Here is a 16,395-nt window from a genome sequence, read left to right as displayed (position 1 = left end):
TTCCGTTAAATTGGAGAGGCATTCATGACCGCCTCCAAAAAACGTAAATTAACGATTACTTCAATGAAACTACAAAAAGTGAAAATACAGTAATGCATCAAAACAGAAAATCACAAAATAAATTGTATAGCCCCCCGACAGAATTAATTTTGGCATTTCCTTGAGTGTAGCTGCAACAGAACGATCAGATGTCAGTAAATTGGAGGAGACTGGACTGTCTCAGAAGTATTTGTTATGTATTCCTTTGTTGTGTACTGTATTCACAAATGAAGAAATCACAAAAATTCTGTAGTAGGGCTATAGAATTTATGTTGTCATTTCCTAGCTTGATTTTCTGTTTTGATGTATTTTCAATTTTCGTAGTTTTACCATACACGAGGAGCACCGGATTTTAGGGCGCGCCGTGAGCTTTTAAGAAAATGGAAGACTTTTCAGTGCGCCTTGTAATGCAGAAAATATGGTACTCTCGTATAAAATACAACAAACCGAGGGAATCTGGTGCATAACTGGCAGCCTTGGCAGTAGTGGTTCTCCACTCGCTGGGCTCCCCAGCGAAGATCATCAATAGTAGGAGTGAGTGAACCACTGTTCTGAGTTGAGCCTCCACAGTTGTTACAGGGCAAACAGTCGACCCAGGAAAAGAAGTCATGTTTGAACCACCTAAGCAACTCCAGCACAAGGAAGTCCTCTTCTCCTAGTTTACATTCTACACAGATGCCAAAATAGGTCCATCACTTCTCAGCATTTCACAAAGATGTACATGATACTGTATGTAGTTTGAGTTGCGTAAATTATCAGTTTGAATGTGACACGAACCTGTCTCAGCCTGTTGAGCTAACTTCAGCTTTTGCTTAGCTGCATACAAAAGCTGCTTGTGAGGAATACAACTTCTGGCTTTCTGCTGAAGTTCTGGGTTCTCATATAGCAGCACATGTTGGAAGTTAGACTGAAGAGTCCCAGAGAAGTTCTTGCTGCCCACCTGCCAGACAAATAATACAACATGCTTGCTCCAATAAAGACAAAGGGACATGGAGGAGTTATAAGGGCAAACGCACAGCTTTAGACTCAAACCTCCTCCCCACTACAGATGGGCGGTGTCTGTGTGGAGAAGGTCTCGACGTTTAAGTTCCTGGGTGTGCATGTAACGGATGCTTGTATATATTACATCACGGGTCCCCAACCGCCGGTCCACGGACCGGTACCGGTCCGCAGGGCATTTGGTACCGTGCCGCACAGAAATAACTTGTCTTAATTCCGTTTTATTTATTTCGGAATACGAAAGTTTTATTTTGAAAAATTACCGGATTCTCCGTTACATCCGTCTGTGTCACGCTTGACTAATGTCAAGCCACGCTTCTCCGTCACGTGACCAATTACGCTAAAAATGAAACGCTTGAGCTCGCAAAATGAGTAAAAGAAACTGCTGGAGATCGCAAATGACAACGGCCTTAAAAGTACGTTCGAGGCAACTGGATTAAAGTTATGGCTGAATTTTCCGAGATCGCCACAATCGAACTGTTGATATTTCCTACCTGTGTGAGGTGGGTGTTTTCTGCAGCAACGGCGACTAAAACAAAATTATTGGGGGGTTTCTGCAGCAACGGCGACGACTAAAACAAAATTACGAAGTCGCCTGGACATAAACCACACATTTGAGGTGTCAACCCGAGATGGGACCGTCTGGTTGCAGAAAATCAAGCTCGGGGTGTGGTGAGTCGTCATTTTCATGCACTTTGAATTTGCGTTGTATCGTATTTTGTAGGCATTAAACATTACCATACCGATCAGAGTGTTGCGGCCATATTAGACGCTCCTTGTGTTTATCATGATATTTCGAAAACACCATAGTTTTCATGCAGCTCATACCATATTATTTTGTTGTATTAATCCGCCACACCTTAATTGCCGGTCCCTGAAAATATTTTCTGACATAAACCGGTCCGTGGGGCAAAAAAGGTTGGGGACCCCTGTATTACATGACATTGCTTTTGTTGCTTTCTATGACGCCACCTATCTGCCTGTACTTACCACAGGTATGTATAGAAAATCAAAATATACTTCAAGAACAAGGGAACAATAAAAAAATATAACTTCAATAAAATAAAAAGACATGTCTGTACTTGACCCCAGGTATGTATAAAAAATAAGTCGCAGTTTTTTCATCGTTCGGGCTGGGGTGAAATTATGAACACATTATTGTGCCATTTCACATGTTGTTTTTGCATTAAACCGCAAGAGGGCATTGTAGGCCTGTGTTGATGACTTTAACACTGGCGGTCACTTAAAATAAAACCGGTACTGAATAATAGTGATGGGAATTCTGGCTCCTTTTAGAGAGCCGGCTCTTTTGGATCGGCTCCCTAAAAAGAGCCGACTCTTTCGGCTCCCAAATGGCTCCTCAGTTTTTTTGTTGCTTAAATTAATTTAATACCAAAAATAACGTAATATTATGTGTAAAATAAAGTACTACTGCAAAAACTAGACATTATATAAAAATATTTATTATTTATAGGGCTTTATTTATATTCTTCTGAACATACTCAACATGGAGTGCTACAAAAATAAAAACAAAGTACAAAGACCCATCTCAAAACAAGGTCGTCCAAAAGTTCCAATCTCTGAATGTGTATATTAATAAGCTTTTAACTATTTACAGTAAAACAACATAAGTAAGCTTTGAATACCACACAACAAATTATAAATTTAGGCGGCCCAGTAGCCCAGTGGTTAGCACGTCCGCTTCACAGTGCAGAGGTATCGGGTTCGATTCCAGTTCCGGCCTCCCTGTGTGGAGTTTGCATTTTTCCCTGGGCCTGCGTGGGTTTTCTCCGGGTGCTCCGGTTTCCTCCCACATTCCAAAAACATGCGTGGCAGGCTGATTGAACACTCTAAATTGTCCCTAGGTGTGAGTGTGAGTGCGAATGGTTGTTCGTTTCTGTGTGCCCTGCGATTGGCTGGCAACTGATTCAGGGTGTCCTCCGCCTACTGCCCGAAGACAGCGGGGATAGGCTCCAGCACCCCCCGCGACCCTAGTGAGGATCAAGCGGCTCGGAAGATGAATGAATGAAATTATAAATTAAAATTTGTAAAACAAAAAGAAAAAAAGCAGCATCCAGGTAAAGGTTTTAGCTTGTCTTTAGCGAAGATTGGCATGAGGAAAAACCAAGTGTCTCAGCTTTGAGGGGTTGAGCCTCTTTCTCCTCTCTGTTAATATTTGTTTTTGTTTGTTTATTTTTTTATTGAACATAAAACATATACAGTAATAATTTGACAGAAAATAAGGTAGATAAAAAAAGTAAAAAGAAAGAAATCAGTCTTCATTCAACACAGTTATTATGTTCAAGGGAGTAGGATGAAGTAAAAAACTTATCTAGTCCTACCCCGTTATGTGTTTATATCTACTAAATCATTTTTATATCAATCAGAAAAGAAAAAGTAAGAAGAAGTCTCCATTAAGGCTCATACTTTACCCTTAACCGTGATATTTTTACAACTTTTGGTTTGTATCGGGATTATATACATCCTCATCCTGGCACTCTTGTGTCAATTTTCTCTTGTATTCATAATGGTTATCGCAATACCTTTCTCTATTTATCAACTTAGTTCTGATTTATCATTATATTTAATGTTTAGAATTTATCATTTTAACTCTGATTGATGTAGGTTGTTTGTACTATTTTTTTGAATTTGTTTTTGAACTCAGCAAGCGATTTACTCATTTTTAGGTCAGTTTCGGGATTATTCCACAGATTAACACCTTTGCTAGATACACTTCTTTGCTTGATGTTTGTTCGTGTTTTGAGTTTTTTGAATAAGTTGGTACCTCTTAATTCATAGTTGCTTCCTCGAATTTCGAAAAACTTCAGAATGTTTTGGCAGAGCAGGTTATTGTGTGCTTTGTACATTAATTGGGCGATTTTAAAGTCAACCAGGTCATAAAATTTCATCGTATTTAATTTGATAAATAGTGGATTTGTGGGTTCCGTATATTTTGATCTATTAATAATTCGAATTGCTTTTTTTTGTAGTTTGAGAATAGGGAGTGTGTTTGTTTTGCAGGCATTTCCCCATATTTCCACACAGTAGGTCATATATGGTAATAATAGTGAAGTGTATAATGTGTACAAAGATCTCTTATTTAGCACTTCCTTGGTTTTGCAGAGGATCCCTACAGTCTTGGCTATTTTTCTTTTTATGTTATCGATATGTGGTTTCCAACATAGTTTTGAGTCTATTACTAATCCGAGAAACTTGGTTTCATACGCTCTTTCTATTTCAATTGAATTTACCATAATTTTAGCTTGGTGTTTGATTGGTCTTGTCACGTCACGTACCCGCCAGCAGGTGGCGGGCTTTTCCCTCCGCGAACTGCACACCTGTCCGTAATTTCGGGCTGATTATCCTCCTTTATTAAGAGGCTCCGGCATTCCACTCACTGCCGGAGAATTCCATGCCGTGCCATTGTTCTCTCGCGCTATTTCCTCGATTGTTAACTACTCGTTGCCTCGTTGCCTTTTTGCCTTACGGCCATCACTCTTGTTATTCGCGTTGCCTCTAAATTGTATTCCTCTAGATTACCCAATCAGTACTTCCTCGCACTTTGTTTTTTAGCGAGCGTTTTCGGTTGTTTTCCTTATTTCCTGGTCCTTATTTGACCAGCGCTTTTTGTTACCGTTTTCCCTGTCGGGCTCTTTCTGTTAAGTCATTAAAGACTCTTTGTTTTCTCTGACAAGATCTTTCCGTGTCTGCTTAACTGGGAATCCACCCCCTTTAGTTTGTTCTGTACGAGGCGATCTATTCCTCGCCTCGGGCAGAACGTGACAGGTCTTGTGCCAAAAACAATTAACTTTGATTTTTTTCAGGTTAAGTGACAATTAATTTCTGTCGAACCAGTTTTTTAATTTGTTTAATTCGTTTTCTACAGTTATCAGGAGCTGTTTCAGATTTATTTCAGAACAGTAGAAAGTTGTATCATCAGCAAATAGGACACATTTAAATAGTTTTGAGACCTTGCAGATATCATTTATATATAAGATGAATAGTTTTGGACCAAGCACTGACCCCTGAGGAACTCCGTGAGTGATTTTCAGTTGATTCCTTTTTTTATTGTTGAGTTGCACGTACTGATATCCGTTTTCTAAATAACTTTTTATCCATTTATAAGCTACACCTCTAATGCCATATCTTTCTAGTTTTTTCAATAATATACTGTGATCTATTGTGTCTAAAGCTTTTTTTAGATATAGGAAAACCCCAACAGTAAATTCTTTGTTGTCTATATTGGTGGCTATTGCTGCCACAAACTCCATAACTGCCATTGAGGTGGTCCGTTTTTCCCTGAAGCCATATTGATTCTCACTTAACAGCGCATGCTTTTGTATAAAGCTATCAAGTCTGCGCGAAAATAGTTTTTCTAATATTTTTGAAAATTGTGGTAGTAGTGATATTGGTCTATAATTTGTAAACAGATGTTTTTCTCCACTTTTATAGATTGGAATAACTTTAGCAATTTTCATTTTTGATGGAAAGATACCAGCTTTGAATGACAGGTTGCATATGTGCGTGAAAGGTCGCGCTACATATTCTATAATCTGCTTAATTATTGTCATATCAATATTAAAGCAATCAGTTGACTTTTTATTTTTAAAAGTTTTTATAATATTTGATACTTCTTGTTTTACAGCAGTAAGGAACATCGTGGAGGAGTTTTTTTCTACGTATCTATCTATTTCAAGCAGGTTTGTTGGATCAGGAATTTGTTTTGCTAGGTTACTGCCGATGTTGACAAAATACTCATTAAATTCAGTTGCTATTTCTGCAGTTTTTTCCAAAATAGTATTTTTACCTTTGATAAAATACTCTGGATAATCAATATTTTTAGGACTATTTCTGATTACTTGGTTAAGTATTTTACATATTTCTTGTGTGTTACCTTTATTCTGCTCTAATGTGTGCATGATAATGATCTCTTTTACTGGTTCTTATAATATTTACTAGTTTATTTTTATAGGTCTTATATTTTTTTCTGCTTCTTCAGTTCTGAATTTTAAAAACAATTTATATAAATTGTTTTTCTTTTTACATGCGTTTTCTATTCCTTTCATTATCCATGGCTTACTTGGGTCTTTATACTTTTTGGAGACTTTTGTTAATGGAAAATGTTTATCATATAAGGAGATTATGGTAGACTGAAATACTTCAAACGCTGTATTTGGGTCTTCGTTTGAGTAGACCTCGGTCCAGTTTTGTTTTTCTAGGTCTTGCTTAAAGGCATCGATGGAACGTTGGGTTCTTAGTCTTATTTCTGTTATACGAGTTGTTGATTTAGCTTTTCTATCGAAATAATTATGAAAAACTGCAAAAACAGGTAGGTGGTCACTTATGTCATTAATGAGAAGTCCACTTTCCATTTTATGATCAATCTTATTTATAAATATGTTATCTATTAATGTGGCCGTGTCAACTGTTATTCTGCTCGGTTTCAGGATTACTGGGAAAAAGCTGTTGCTGTACATAGTATTTATGAAGTCAGTTGTTTTTTTGTGTCTATTTTGTGTAATATTTGCCCTGTTTTGGAGAAGATTCTCTCTGAGGGGACAGATGTTGCGACAACACACAGCCTACACAAAATGAATGAAAATCCCTTGCAATCATTTTACCCAGTTCCTCATCAATTGTGTTCTGTTTTGCTGGTTTTATAGCTTTTTGCATAAAGTGGCTCATAGAGCTTTGGGTTGTACATCTAGGCAGTTCTGACATTGCAGTAGCAGCAACAGTTGCAGACACATTAGCATCTTCATTAATAGCTGGTTCCCTTGCTTGTCTTTTCTCTTCAAATTGTACTGATGGGTGGATGTTTCTGATGTGCCTGTGCAGGTTATTTGTGGAGCCTGATCTATGGGATATTTTAACCTTGCACAGTCTACACGCTGCCTTTCAACTATCAATTAAATTGATATGAGTCCATATTTCACTGGGTTTCCTATCCATCTTCTCACCTTTCCACTTTCCACCGTGTTGTTTTTTTCACTAACTAGCTCTCTCGTCTCCTCGTCTGTCTTGTTCGCGTGCTGCTCAGTGTGCTGCTGTGTGTGTGTCTCTTCTTTAACCCCTCTCCCTTCTCTAAACTGCAGCGCGCGCGCGTGTGTGTGTGCGTGCGTGCGTGTGTAACCCTCCCCTTCCGGCTCCCCAATGAGGAGCCGGCTCGTTCGCGAACGACACATCACTACTGAATAAAAACAACTGAGAAGGGGTGAAGAAAAATGGCACCGAAAAGAAAATACTATTCTGAAAATTACAAGCTGCAAGTAGTGACCGAAGGAGAAATAAAGTTTGGACTATCCTGTCAGGATTCAGAAAGGCTGGAATCATTGGAAATGCAACTGACGAGGACTCTGATGTAAGCGACGTAGAAGGGGAAGCGTCGCATCTTCTACCTCCAAGGTACGCAAAGTTCTTTAAAAGTGATACAGAGCATTAAGATTTTCTTTGGATTTAGTGATTTAGAGTGACACTAATGGTTTGATAACATTTTAGCATGTTCTTTTTGCTCTAGTTATCTGAATAACTGACTGATACTGACGACGGTCACTACGACGTCATCACTCAGGGTCAAACGTCTTGTGGTCAGTAGGGTTGGAAGTCATCAAAGGGTTGGAAAGGTCATCAAAGGGTCCGAAGTCCATGTTTCTTGGTATGTGAATTTCCTGCTTCAGTACGGTCAGAGTTTTTGTCGTCGGGTGGTTTATGCCGCTTGAACTCGAGCCTGTTGTGTTGGAGTACTGGTGCGGGTGTAGACGATTAGTTTGTCATGTCTTAAGTAGGAAAAAAACCAAGGAAGTGCTAAATAAGATATCTTTGTACACATTATACTCTTCATTATTATTACCATATATGACCTACTGTGTGGAAATATGGGGAAATGGCTTCAAAAAAACCCACGCTCCCTATTCTAAAACTACAACAACAAAAAAAGCTATTCAAATTATTAATAGATCATAATATACCGAACCCACAAATCCACTATTTACCAAATTAAATACGATTAAAGTTTATGACCTGGTTGACTTTAAAATCGGCCAATACAATTGTGTACAAAGCACACAATAACCTGTTCTGCCAAAACCTTAAGTTTTTCGAAATTCGAGAAAGCAGCTAACGATTTAAGAGGCACCAATTTATTCAAAAAACTCAAAAGAACAAACATCAAGCAAAGAAGTGTATCTATCAAAGGTGTTAATCTGTGGAATAATTTCGAAACTGACCTGAAAATCAGTAAATCGCTTGCTGAGTTCAAAAACAAATTAAAAAAAATAGTACAAACAACTTACATCAATCAGAGTTAAAATGATAAATTCTTAACATTAAAAATATGATAAATCAGAACTAATTTGATAAATAAAGAAAGGTATTGAAATATCCATTATGAATACAAGAGAAAATTGATACAAGAGTGCCAGGGTGTGTATGTATAAAATCCCGATACAAACCAAAAGTTGTAAAAATATCACGGTTCAGGGTAAAGTATGAGCCTTAATGGAGACGTCTTTCTTCTTACTTTCTTTCTTTTCTGATTTATATAAAAATGATTTATTAGATATAAACACATAACACAGGGTAGGACTAGATACGTTTTTTACTTCTTCCTACTCCCTTGAACATAATAACTGCGTTGAATGGTGACTGATTTCTCTCTCTTTTATACTATTTTATTTATTATTATTATTTTCTGTCAAATTATTACTGTATATGTTTTATGTTCAATAAACAAACAAACAAACAAACAATATGTTTTGTGAACATACCAGGAACGTTCTCCGGTCGTTGTTTATGCGTCATGTAACATTAGCATATCGTACACTTATTCAGTCTGTTGTTCTCCATTTTTATTTTTATTTGCCTTTCAAGGTGACATGTATGATCTTGGTGTTGGATTGTATCAATTTCCCCCAGAAAACGTGACTTATGTATGTTTTTTTTCTTCTTTATTATGCATTTTATGGCTAGTGTGACTGATACTCAGGAGCGGCGTTTTGTCCGGAAAATATGGTAATTCAAGAATGAGAAAATAATTTAAAAAAACTAAACCATTGAAGCATAAAGGACATGACTCGCCACATGGAAAATCATACTTGAAACCATGTACTACCCTGTCTGCTGGATGAAGTTTCCAGGAGCAAATATAGTTCAACACCATGATGTTGGTTTTCATGTTTCAATTTTAAAGACGACATTTTGGGAAAGCAGATGTAAGAAAAATTACAAATACATTCATGATAAAGCAAATTCATAATAAAATTATTTGCATAATAAATGTATTCCTCTCACTGACGACTGGGTGTCAAGAAGCGGGCCGGTATGCTGAAACAGTGTCTCTCAGAGAGACAAGATTTAAAAAAAAAAAATACATAAAGTAAACGTTTAGTCTGTTTGAATGCAAGAATGACGCATGATGCATTTTCTCACTCAATAGAGTGAGCAGTTTTACAGTTTGCAGTTACTTTCACGATGAATAAATCTATTTCCACCTGTTGCAATACTCTTATTAGGTTATTGGGGATTGATCATCCACAGGTAGTTTCAAATTAACAATATCTGAAGATACATTTCCTTCCTTTTTTGGAAACGTTTATGACTTTGATCTGTGGCATTTGTCGACACGGCCGATAATCATTCGATCATTTGACTTTTTTGATAGGCTTGGCATTACTGGTATGATGCTTTGAATTTATAATTTACAGTCTGGTACCAATATTAAATATCTCAACAAGACAAACCATTACATTCCATTTTCACATAGGGTTTTTTATGCCTTATTACATGCAACTGGCATTTAGAAACTGCATTTTGTATTGCGTTAGGTAGTCTCTATGTGATATCAAAATTGGAAAAGTGAAACAGGGGAACCGGTAACCGACTGGTTAGCAGTGGTTCAGGGTTCGATTCCAGCTCCGACCTTCCTGTGTGGGGTTTTCATGTTCTCCCCGTGCCTGCGTGGGTTTTTTCCGGGTACTACGGTTTCCTCCCACATTCCAAAAACCCGCATGGCAGGTTAACGGACACTCTAAATTGTCCCACAGTGTGAGCGTGGATGGTTGTTCATCGATGGCAACCAGTTGAGGGTGTACCCGCCTATTAATCTATTATTATTATTACCCGAAGACAGCTGGGACAGGCTCCGACACCTCCTGCAACCCATGTGAGAATAAAGCGGATGGGAAAATGGATGGAATTCTGAACTTCTGTCTCATAATCATCTTTTCATCTGAAACCCAAATGTTCTCAGTGTGCAACAAAAACAAAGGAATTCACTTTGCCATTCAGAAGAGACTTTATCCTTCATTATAGCCTAAAAAATGTGCAATCTTGTGTGTGCTGGAGGCTTTCTGCTCTCTCCTCTTTATGACATCAACTCAACACATTTTCCTCCAAAACATGATTGCCAAATCTCTTACAGTCACTTTGGATCTGGGAGCTTGTAGGCCTGTAGCTTCTCTTTGTAGTTCCAACTTTGCCCGTTCTCTCCTGGTTTCTCAGTCTCCCTCGCATACCCCACCTGAACAACTCTATCTGCTCCAAAAGAGACTCCTGGTACTTAATAGCTGACACTGGGAACACCATCAACCCCAGTTGCCTCCTCTGCTTTTCCATACAGCACTGTTTGGACAATGAACTCTCAGACGGGCTGAGAAGGAGAGTCTGAATTCTGATATACTTCTCCTTGAGCACCAACTTCGTTTGGCCTTTCTCGTTTGATGTTTTTTTTTTCTCAACACTAAGGTGCATAATCATGGTCCAGATGAACCCTTTTCCCATGTAGTTGACATCTGCTTTTGGCCTAGGCCAGTATTAGTATCGCCTCTTTCATCCTATAGTTTTACAATGTGGCCAAACAACTGACCTTGGTGGTGCTCCGGATTGTGGCTTCTTCTTCGAAGGAGTCTTTAGTTCTGGAGCCCACCCGTAAAAAATGCTGCACGTAATCCACTACTGGTAAAGAATGGTATTCGGCAATCAATTTCACACTGTGGATTCAAATGTGTTCTCTTTCATAGACCACCTCTCCAAATCCATGATCTTTTCATCAAGGTGAATGCAACTCCATAACAGTTTTGGCAGCGTTGTCATGATTCTGTTTGTGACCAACAGGTGGCACTGTAGGGCTCCCCCCTTCAGCTGCACACCTGTTGGTCGTTATGTAATTAGTAGTATAAAAGGACACCCGCCAGACCGCTCATTCTCGGATCATTGTTTGCTTGGTTGCTGCTGTCAGGTTTGTTTCAGTCATGTTTCGGTCACTGTTATGTTTTAGCTTCAGTCATGATTTTTGTTTGATTCTTTGGACTTTGTTTTGGATTTACTTTTCTGAGACTCATGAGGCGTGTCGACACAATGACACACTGTGTCGATACTGTACCGATACTGTGTCGCTGACCACTGCCACCTGCTGGACGTTCAAAATCCCTGCAGCCAACCCACTTGACAGACTGAATAAACTGATTTGATGATGACGTGTATACAATGCACTACCTCACTCTACCCAATGACTGGTACTGAATGAGTTAAAAGCTCAGTGTAGCCACATGCGCAATTGTTTATATTGTTGTTTATGCTGTTTATATCGTCTATACTGTTCAGATTACATGCCTTTTTTTTATAGTGTAGCTGCTATCCTTTCTTAGCTGCGTGTGTTTAATGCACAGCATGTTTACATGCATGTATGCACTGAGGATTGAGAGGAAGAAATCTCATCTATGCTGCATGTCATACATAAAGCATATTTGACAATTAAGATGACATTGACCCTTGACAATATCATTCACATCCATGCATTCATATTGTATCATTCAATGTGTTTCAATAATGTGAAATTCATGTGAATGAGGATGCTTGTGGGCTTTGTCTTCACAATTTTTGATTTAGAAAAATAAGATGCTCCAGTGTTTTAAATTCCAGTCTGTTGCGTTTAATGCATGCTATTTCCTCTGTTGTGGAGAAGACACACACACAATGGAATAAGACATGTCAAAAATCCGAGAGGCACTTGGTGAGACAAGGAGATTTTAATGAATACCTTATTATCCAAAAGGAGATCAAAATGGCTCTACACAGCGGACAATTTGTATTTGTCCGGAAGCTGCTCCATAATATGCACGTACTGTAGCAACGTCACTCGAGTGAAGCGCGTCTCAGCAGTCGATAGGCTACTGCTCTCTGCTGTGCGCGCGAGCACGTATTTGCGGCGCCGCCCCAACCCACGCCACATATTAAGCTTTGAACTACGACAACAGCTAAGCTAGCCTAGCCGATGTAATGATGGTCAGCAGACAGGGTTTACGTTTTATGTGACTTTTAATAGCAACGTGGCAGAGTCAAACATGGGGTGTGCTCACTCGCAGTCACTTTCTGGAACTCCCCCTTAGAGGCGGGACCTCTCAATCAACTGGAGTATGACGTACAGTACAAACGTTCAAAAAACACTTCTCATATAATAATAGCCTATTATATGACAGCCGGCATGACGCTAGAAGTCAGAGGGACACATTTTTCCGTATTGCCCAAACATATATTTTTATTCGAGCGAGGGTGGGGTCTAGCTTGTTTCGGCAATCGGCATCGTGTCGCCAGACGCACTTCCTTAGGATACACTGTGCGGGCTTTTGCTCCGTCAACGCCCCCTGCACTGAGTCGACGCCCCCTGGACTAAGTGCCGCAGTTTGGACTGTGCCAAGCAGCAGATGCAGTCTAAACTGCACCGGTGCAGTTCACGTGTCAATTAGCAGTCTGGACTGTGTCAACGCAGCCGATGCAGTCTAAACTGCGCCAGAGCAGTTCATGTGTCAATCACGTGACGTAATGAAGCGGCACATGCACCGACACGTGGTTTGCTCTGTGAGCCCGGCGCATGCATCAACGCATCGATGTCGCTGGACCCATCACTACTTTTCTCTGTTTTAATACAATTTGTCAAGTTCGCCCTGCTCGTCCCTCTTGCCTGCTTTTTGAGGTGCACCACCACCTCGCATCGTGACAGAATGACCCGACCACCTAGACCCCGCTACTGTCATGATTCTGTTTGTGACCAACAGGTGGCACTGTAGGGCTCCCCCTGCAGCTGCTCACTTGTTGGTCGTTATGTAATTAGTAGTATAATAGGACTCCCGCCCAACTACTCATGGTCGGGTCATTCTGTCATGTTTTGCAAAGGTGGTAGTTGTTGGGAGGACCCCAAAAAGCAGGGAGGCATGGAGGAGCAGGATGGATTGACCAAAATATATTTGACAAAAACACAAACCGGAGTACGTAGGAGACTCGATCAAAAGTCCAGCAAATCAAAGTAGCAAAAAACCCAAGACAGAAAACAACACATGACACATGCACACAGCAACAAACAGCAACAATGACCCGAGAGGTCGGGCATCAAGTCTTTTAAAGTAGCACGAATTACACAATGACCAACAGGTGTGCAGCTGAACGCGGAGTCCTACAGTGCCACCTGTTGGTCATAAACAGATCCATGACACGTTGATCCTTTTCTGCAGTGGCCTCAATTCTTGTGTTTTGTTAATTTATTCTTGAATCCCTATCAGCTGCAGACTCCCAACTCTCCTGAAGTCCTTCAGTTCTTTTAATATACTGTAAGATACAGGGCCACTTTTTCCCCTCTGCTCATTGTCATTGTGCGAGTGCATACAATTGTCCATTATGCTGCTCGCCCTATGCTGGCAACCACTTTATGCCATTCGAGTAACAAAGGCCATGTTGACTTTCTTGGCTTTAGTTTCGGTATTCTCGAAATCCCAAGTCCTAAACCAACTTGTACAAGAAGTTTTAGAGGCATTCACGTTGTCGTGGGTCACTTTTAGTGAATCCCGCTCCCCTTCCATCGACAGACTCACCCCACTGAAAGTCCCTGTCGAGTATATTTTCATTTGATTTATATAATTTCTTGTCCCTTTTGTTTTGTTTGTGTTTAACACATTACCTGTGATGACGGTTGTACAGGAAGTGATGAGACTGCTTGGTTTGAAGAAGGCGGGCTTTCTGCAGGAGCCTCAGCCAAAAGGTGAACTTGCTGCCCGGCATCGAGTCTCTGGTCTCTTTGAGCAGCTATGGACTCCCTGATAACCTTCAGTTGCTCCAACGATGCTGACTTTGAGAACACCAAGTGTGTGTCAGACTAGAATTAAAAAATAATAATAATCTGGAATTATTCTTACAGAAATACATGCGACTTAAATTATATGAAACACGTTTGGAACATGACGCAAATGGACCCTGAACATATGTGGGTCAGTGGGGCGGCATATTATACATAGTTACGCATTATATATGGGATTTTAACGTATTTCATAGTATTGGCCGGAAACGATATTGCTTCACACTTTCGGGATGAACACGATACAGTGGTACCTCTATGAAAATTTTCAAGTTACGAAACACCTCAACGGGAAAATGTGTGCTGTCAGGAGATTTAAAAAATTGTGAGATGAATTATGATCTGTAATTAATTGATCTAATTAATGTCTATTTTAATCTCATCTAAAAAATGCTGTGCAAACCACTATTTTCATTTTAAATTCATTACATTATTGAAGCAGATCAAAAGATTGACATCACATAAAAAGTATTTTATTCTTTTTAAACAGACTTGAACAGATGCAGTCCGAGCCATTTACTTTCTGCTGTAATTGAGCCTACTCCCAAGTCACACCTGCAACCTTTAGTTTCGACCACCATGATATCAATGTGTTGTTGTTGGGTTTTTTTCTCCAAATAATTACAAAAATAAAAATAGAATAGAACATCAGGTCCATAAAAGGTGCTTAGGTTTACATATCATATACTGTTAAGAACACTTTTCTGAGTAATACAAGTACTGAACTTGCTTCAGATGATAAAAAACAAATAAAACAGACCCTTAAATCACAGTCCTGTAAATTAGCACTTCAGAAATAACCTGTTCATCATGACAAAATAAAGTGCTAAAATAAACATTAACCACTTCTGATGGGCTACTGAGGACACAGCAACTATGCTGACTTCATGCCTCATACGAGAGGTGTTCTTCTCGAGTTTAGTTTGTCGAAGAGGTTTGCTTTAGCTCGCTGTATTGCTAACGATTTCAGTGCTAATATTAGCTGTGGATGCACTTGCGACTTGGTGTTTTGCATTGATGTGGTAGGTTAAACTTGAGCTGATTCGGTGGTGAGCAAACTCCTTCTTCCAAATCAGGCAAGACTACTTTTATCAATCGTGCCGTCGGGGCGTTTTTGGAATGTACATTTTCCATTCATTGGGCCGAAAACTCTGACATGCTCCTCCATTTCCATCTCTCCTCTCCTCACCACTGCCTCTGCTCACCTTAGCCCGCCCAATTCCAATAGGAGTTTATGCTAAACAAGCCCAAACATATGATAGCCAATCAATATAAGCTTCAGGCTGTGACTGACAGTTGTTTCCCCACCCTCAACAACTCAAACACAGGAAGCCAACACATAAAATGGATATTAGAAAAAGGCAACCCACGTACAGAAACAATAAGGTTAGAGATTAAAATTTAGATTAACGTGATTGAAAAACATAATGCATCAAATTAATTTGACACCTCTAAGGAAAACATTGCCTCTAGTTAAGAAAGAAATTTCAAGATATGAAAGGTAAAAATGCTACTCACAGCTCCGAGTTTCCTGAACCTAACATACTTATAGCTGCTCTGCCATTGGCTATTACCTGGCATCATCCTGGCATCCCATTGGCTAAGAAGGACCTCTACCATACGTCTCCATGTGTGTCGATAGATGGATATGTGTCTATGCAGCGTCCTCATCACTCGTTCCTCGGACCGTGAGGCGTTCCGATAGTTTTACGTAAATGTGAATCACTCAAATAAAGTGTTCACCAGTCGGGCAATCATTCACTCTGCTGATGTTTGCTTGCACATTTTCGAAGGATTGTTAAAAGCTGACAAAAGCAAAAGTCCTTGGATCACTTCTTTCCAAAAAACCAGGCAAAAACCACTCCTGAGAGAGAACATGAACTAAAGAGGGGGAAAAAAAAACAATGAGAACGCAGTAAAGTTAAATGTCCATCATTTTTATACTTTATTCTTTACATTATGGCCAAATCTCATTTATTGTGCAATAATCTAATTTTAAAATGTATTTGTTTCATATGTTGATGCATTTTTATGCTTTAGAAAACATTTATGTCTCAATTTTGGGGGGCTTGGAATGGAATAGGGCAGGGGTTGGGAAACTATTGTTTGCGAGCCACATATGGCTCTTTTGATGATTGCATCTGGCTCGCAGATAAAACAAAATATTCTCGCTTGTTTAATCCATCCGACCTGCACTGCTCGTGTCCTGCTTGGGGCTGCAGTTGGCTGCAGGGGGA

General features: G+C 39.5%; 1 protein-coding gene across 3 annotated transcripts in view; it reads right to left on the bottom strand.

The window, feature by feature from the left end:
• Nucleotides 1–16,395, bottom strand: part of ngly1 (N-glycanase 1) — a 56,898-nt gene that overhangs the window by 16,422 nt on the left and 24,081 nt on the right. For all 3 annotated transcript variants that reach the window (XM_052071106.1, XM_052071104.1, XM_052071105.1), the window contains exons 3-5: nucleotides 13,985–14,179; nucleotides 817–979; nucleotides 487–706 (exon numbers count right to left, since the gene is read on the bottom strand). In XM_052071106.1, the coding sequence (XP_051927066.1) occupies nucleotides 487–706; nucleotides 817–979; nucleotides 13,985–14,179 (578 nt within the window). The remainder of the gene's footprint in view (nucleotides 1–486; nucleotides 707–816; nucleotides 980–13,984; nucleotides 14,180–16,395) is intronic.

This window comes from Hippocampus zosterae, chromosome 7 (assembly GCF_025434085.1).
Source record: "Hippocampus zosterae strain Florida chromosome 7, ASM2543408v3, whole genome shotgun sequence".
NCBI lineage: Eukaryota > Metazoa > Chordata > Actinopteri > Syngnathiformes > Syngnathidae > Hippocampus > Hippocampus zosterae.
The sequence above is the reverse complement of the archived record's forward strand: the minus strand, read 5'-3'. Positions and strand labels throughout refer to the sequence as shown.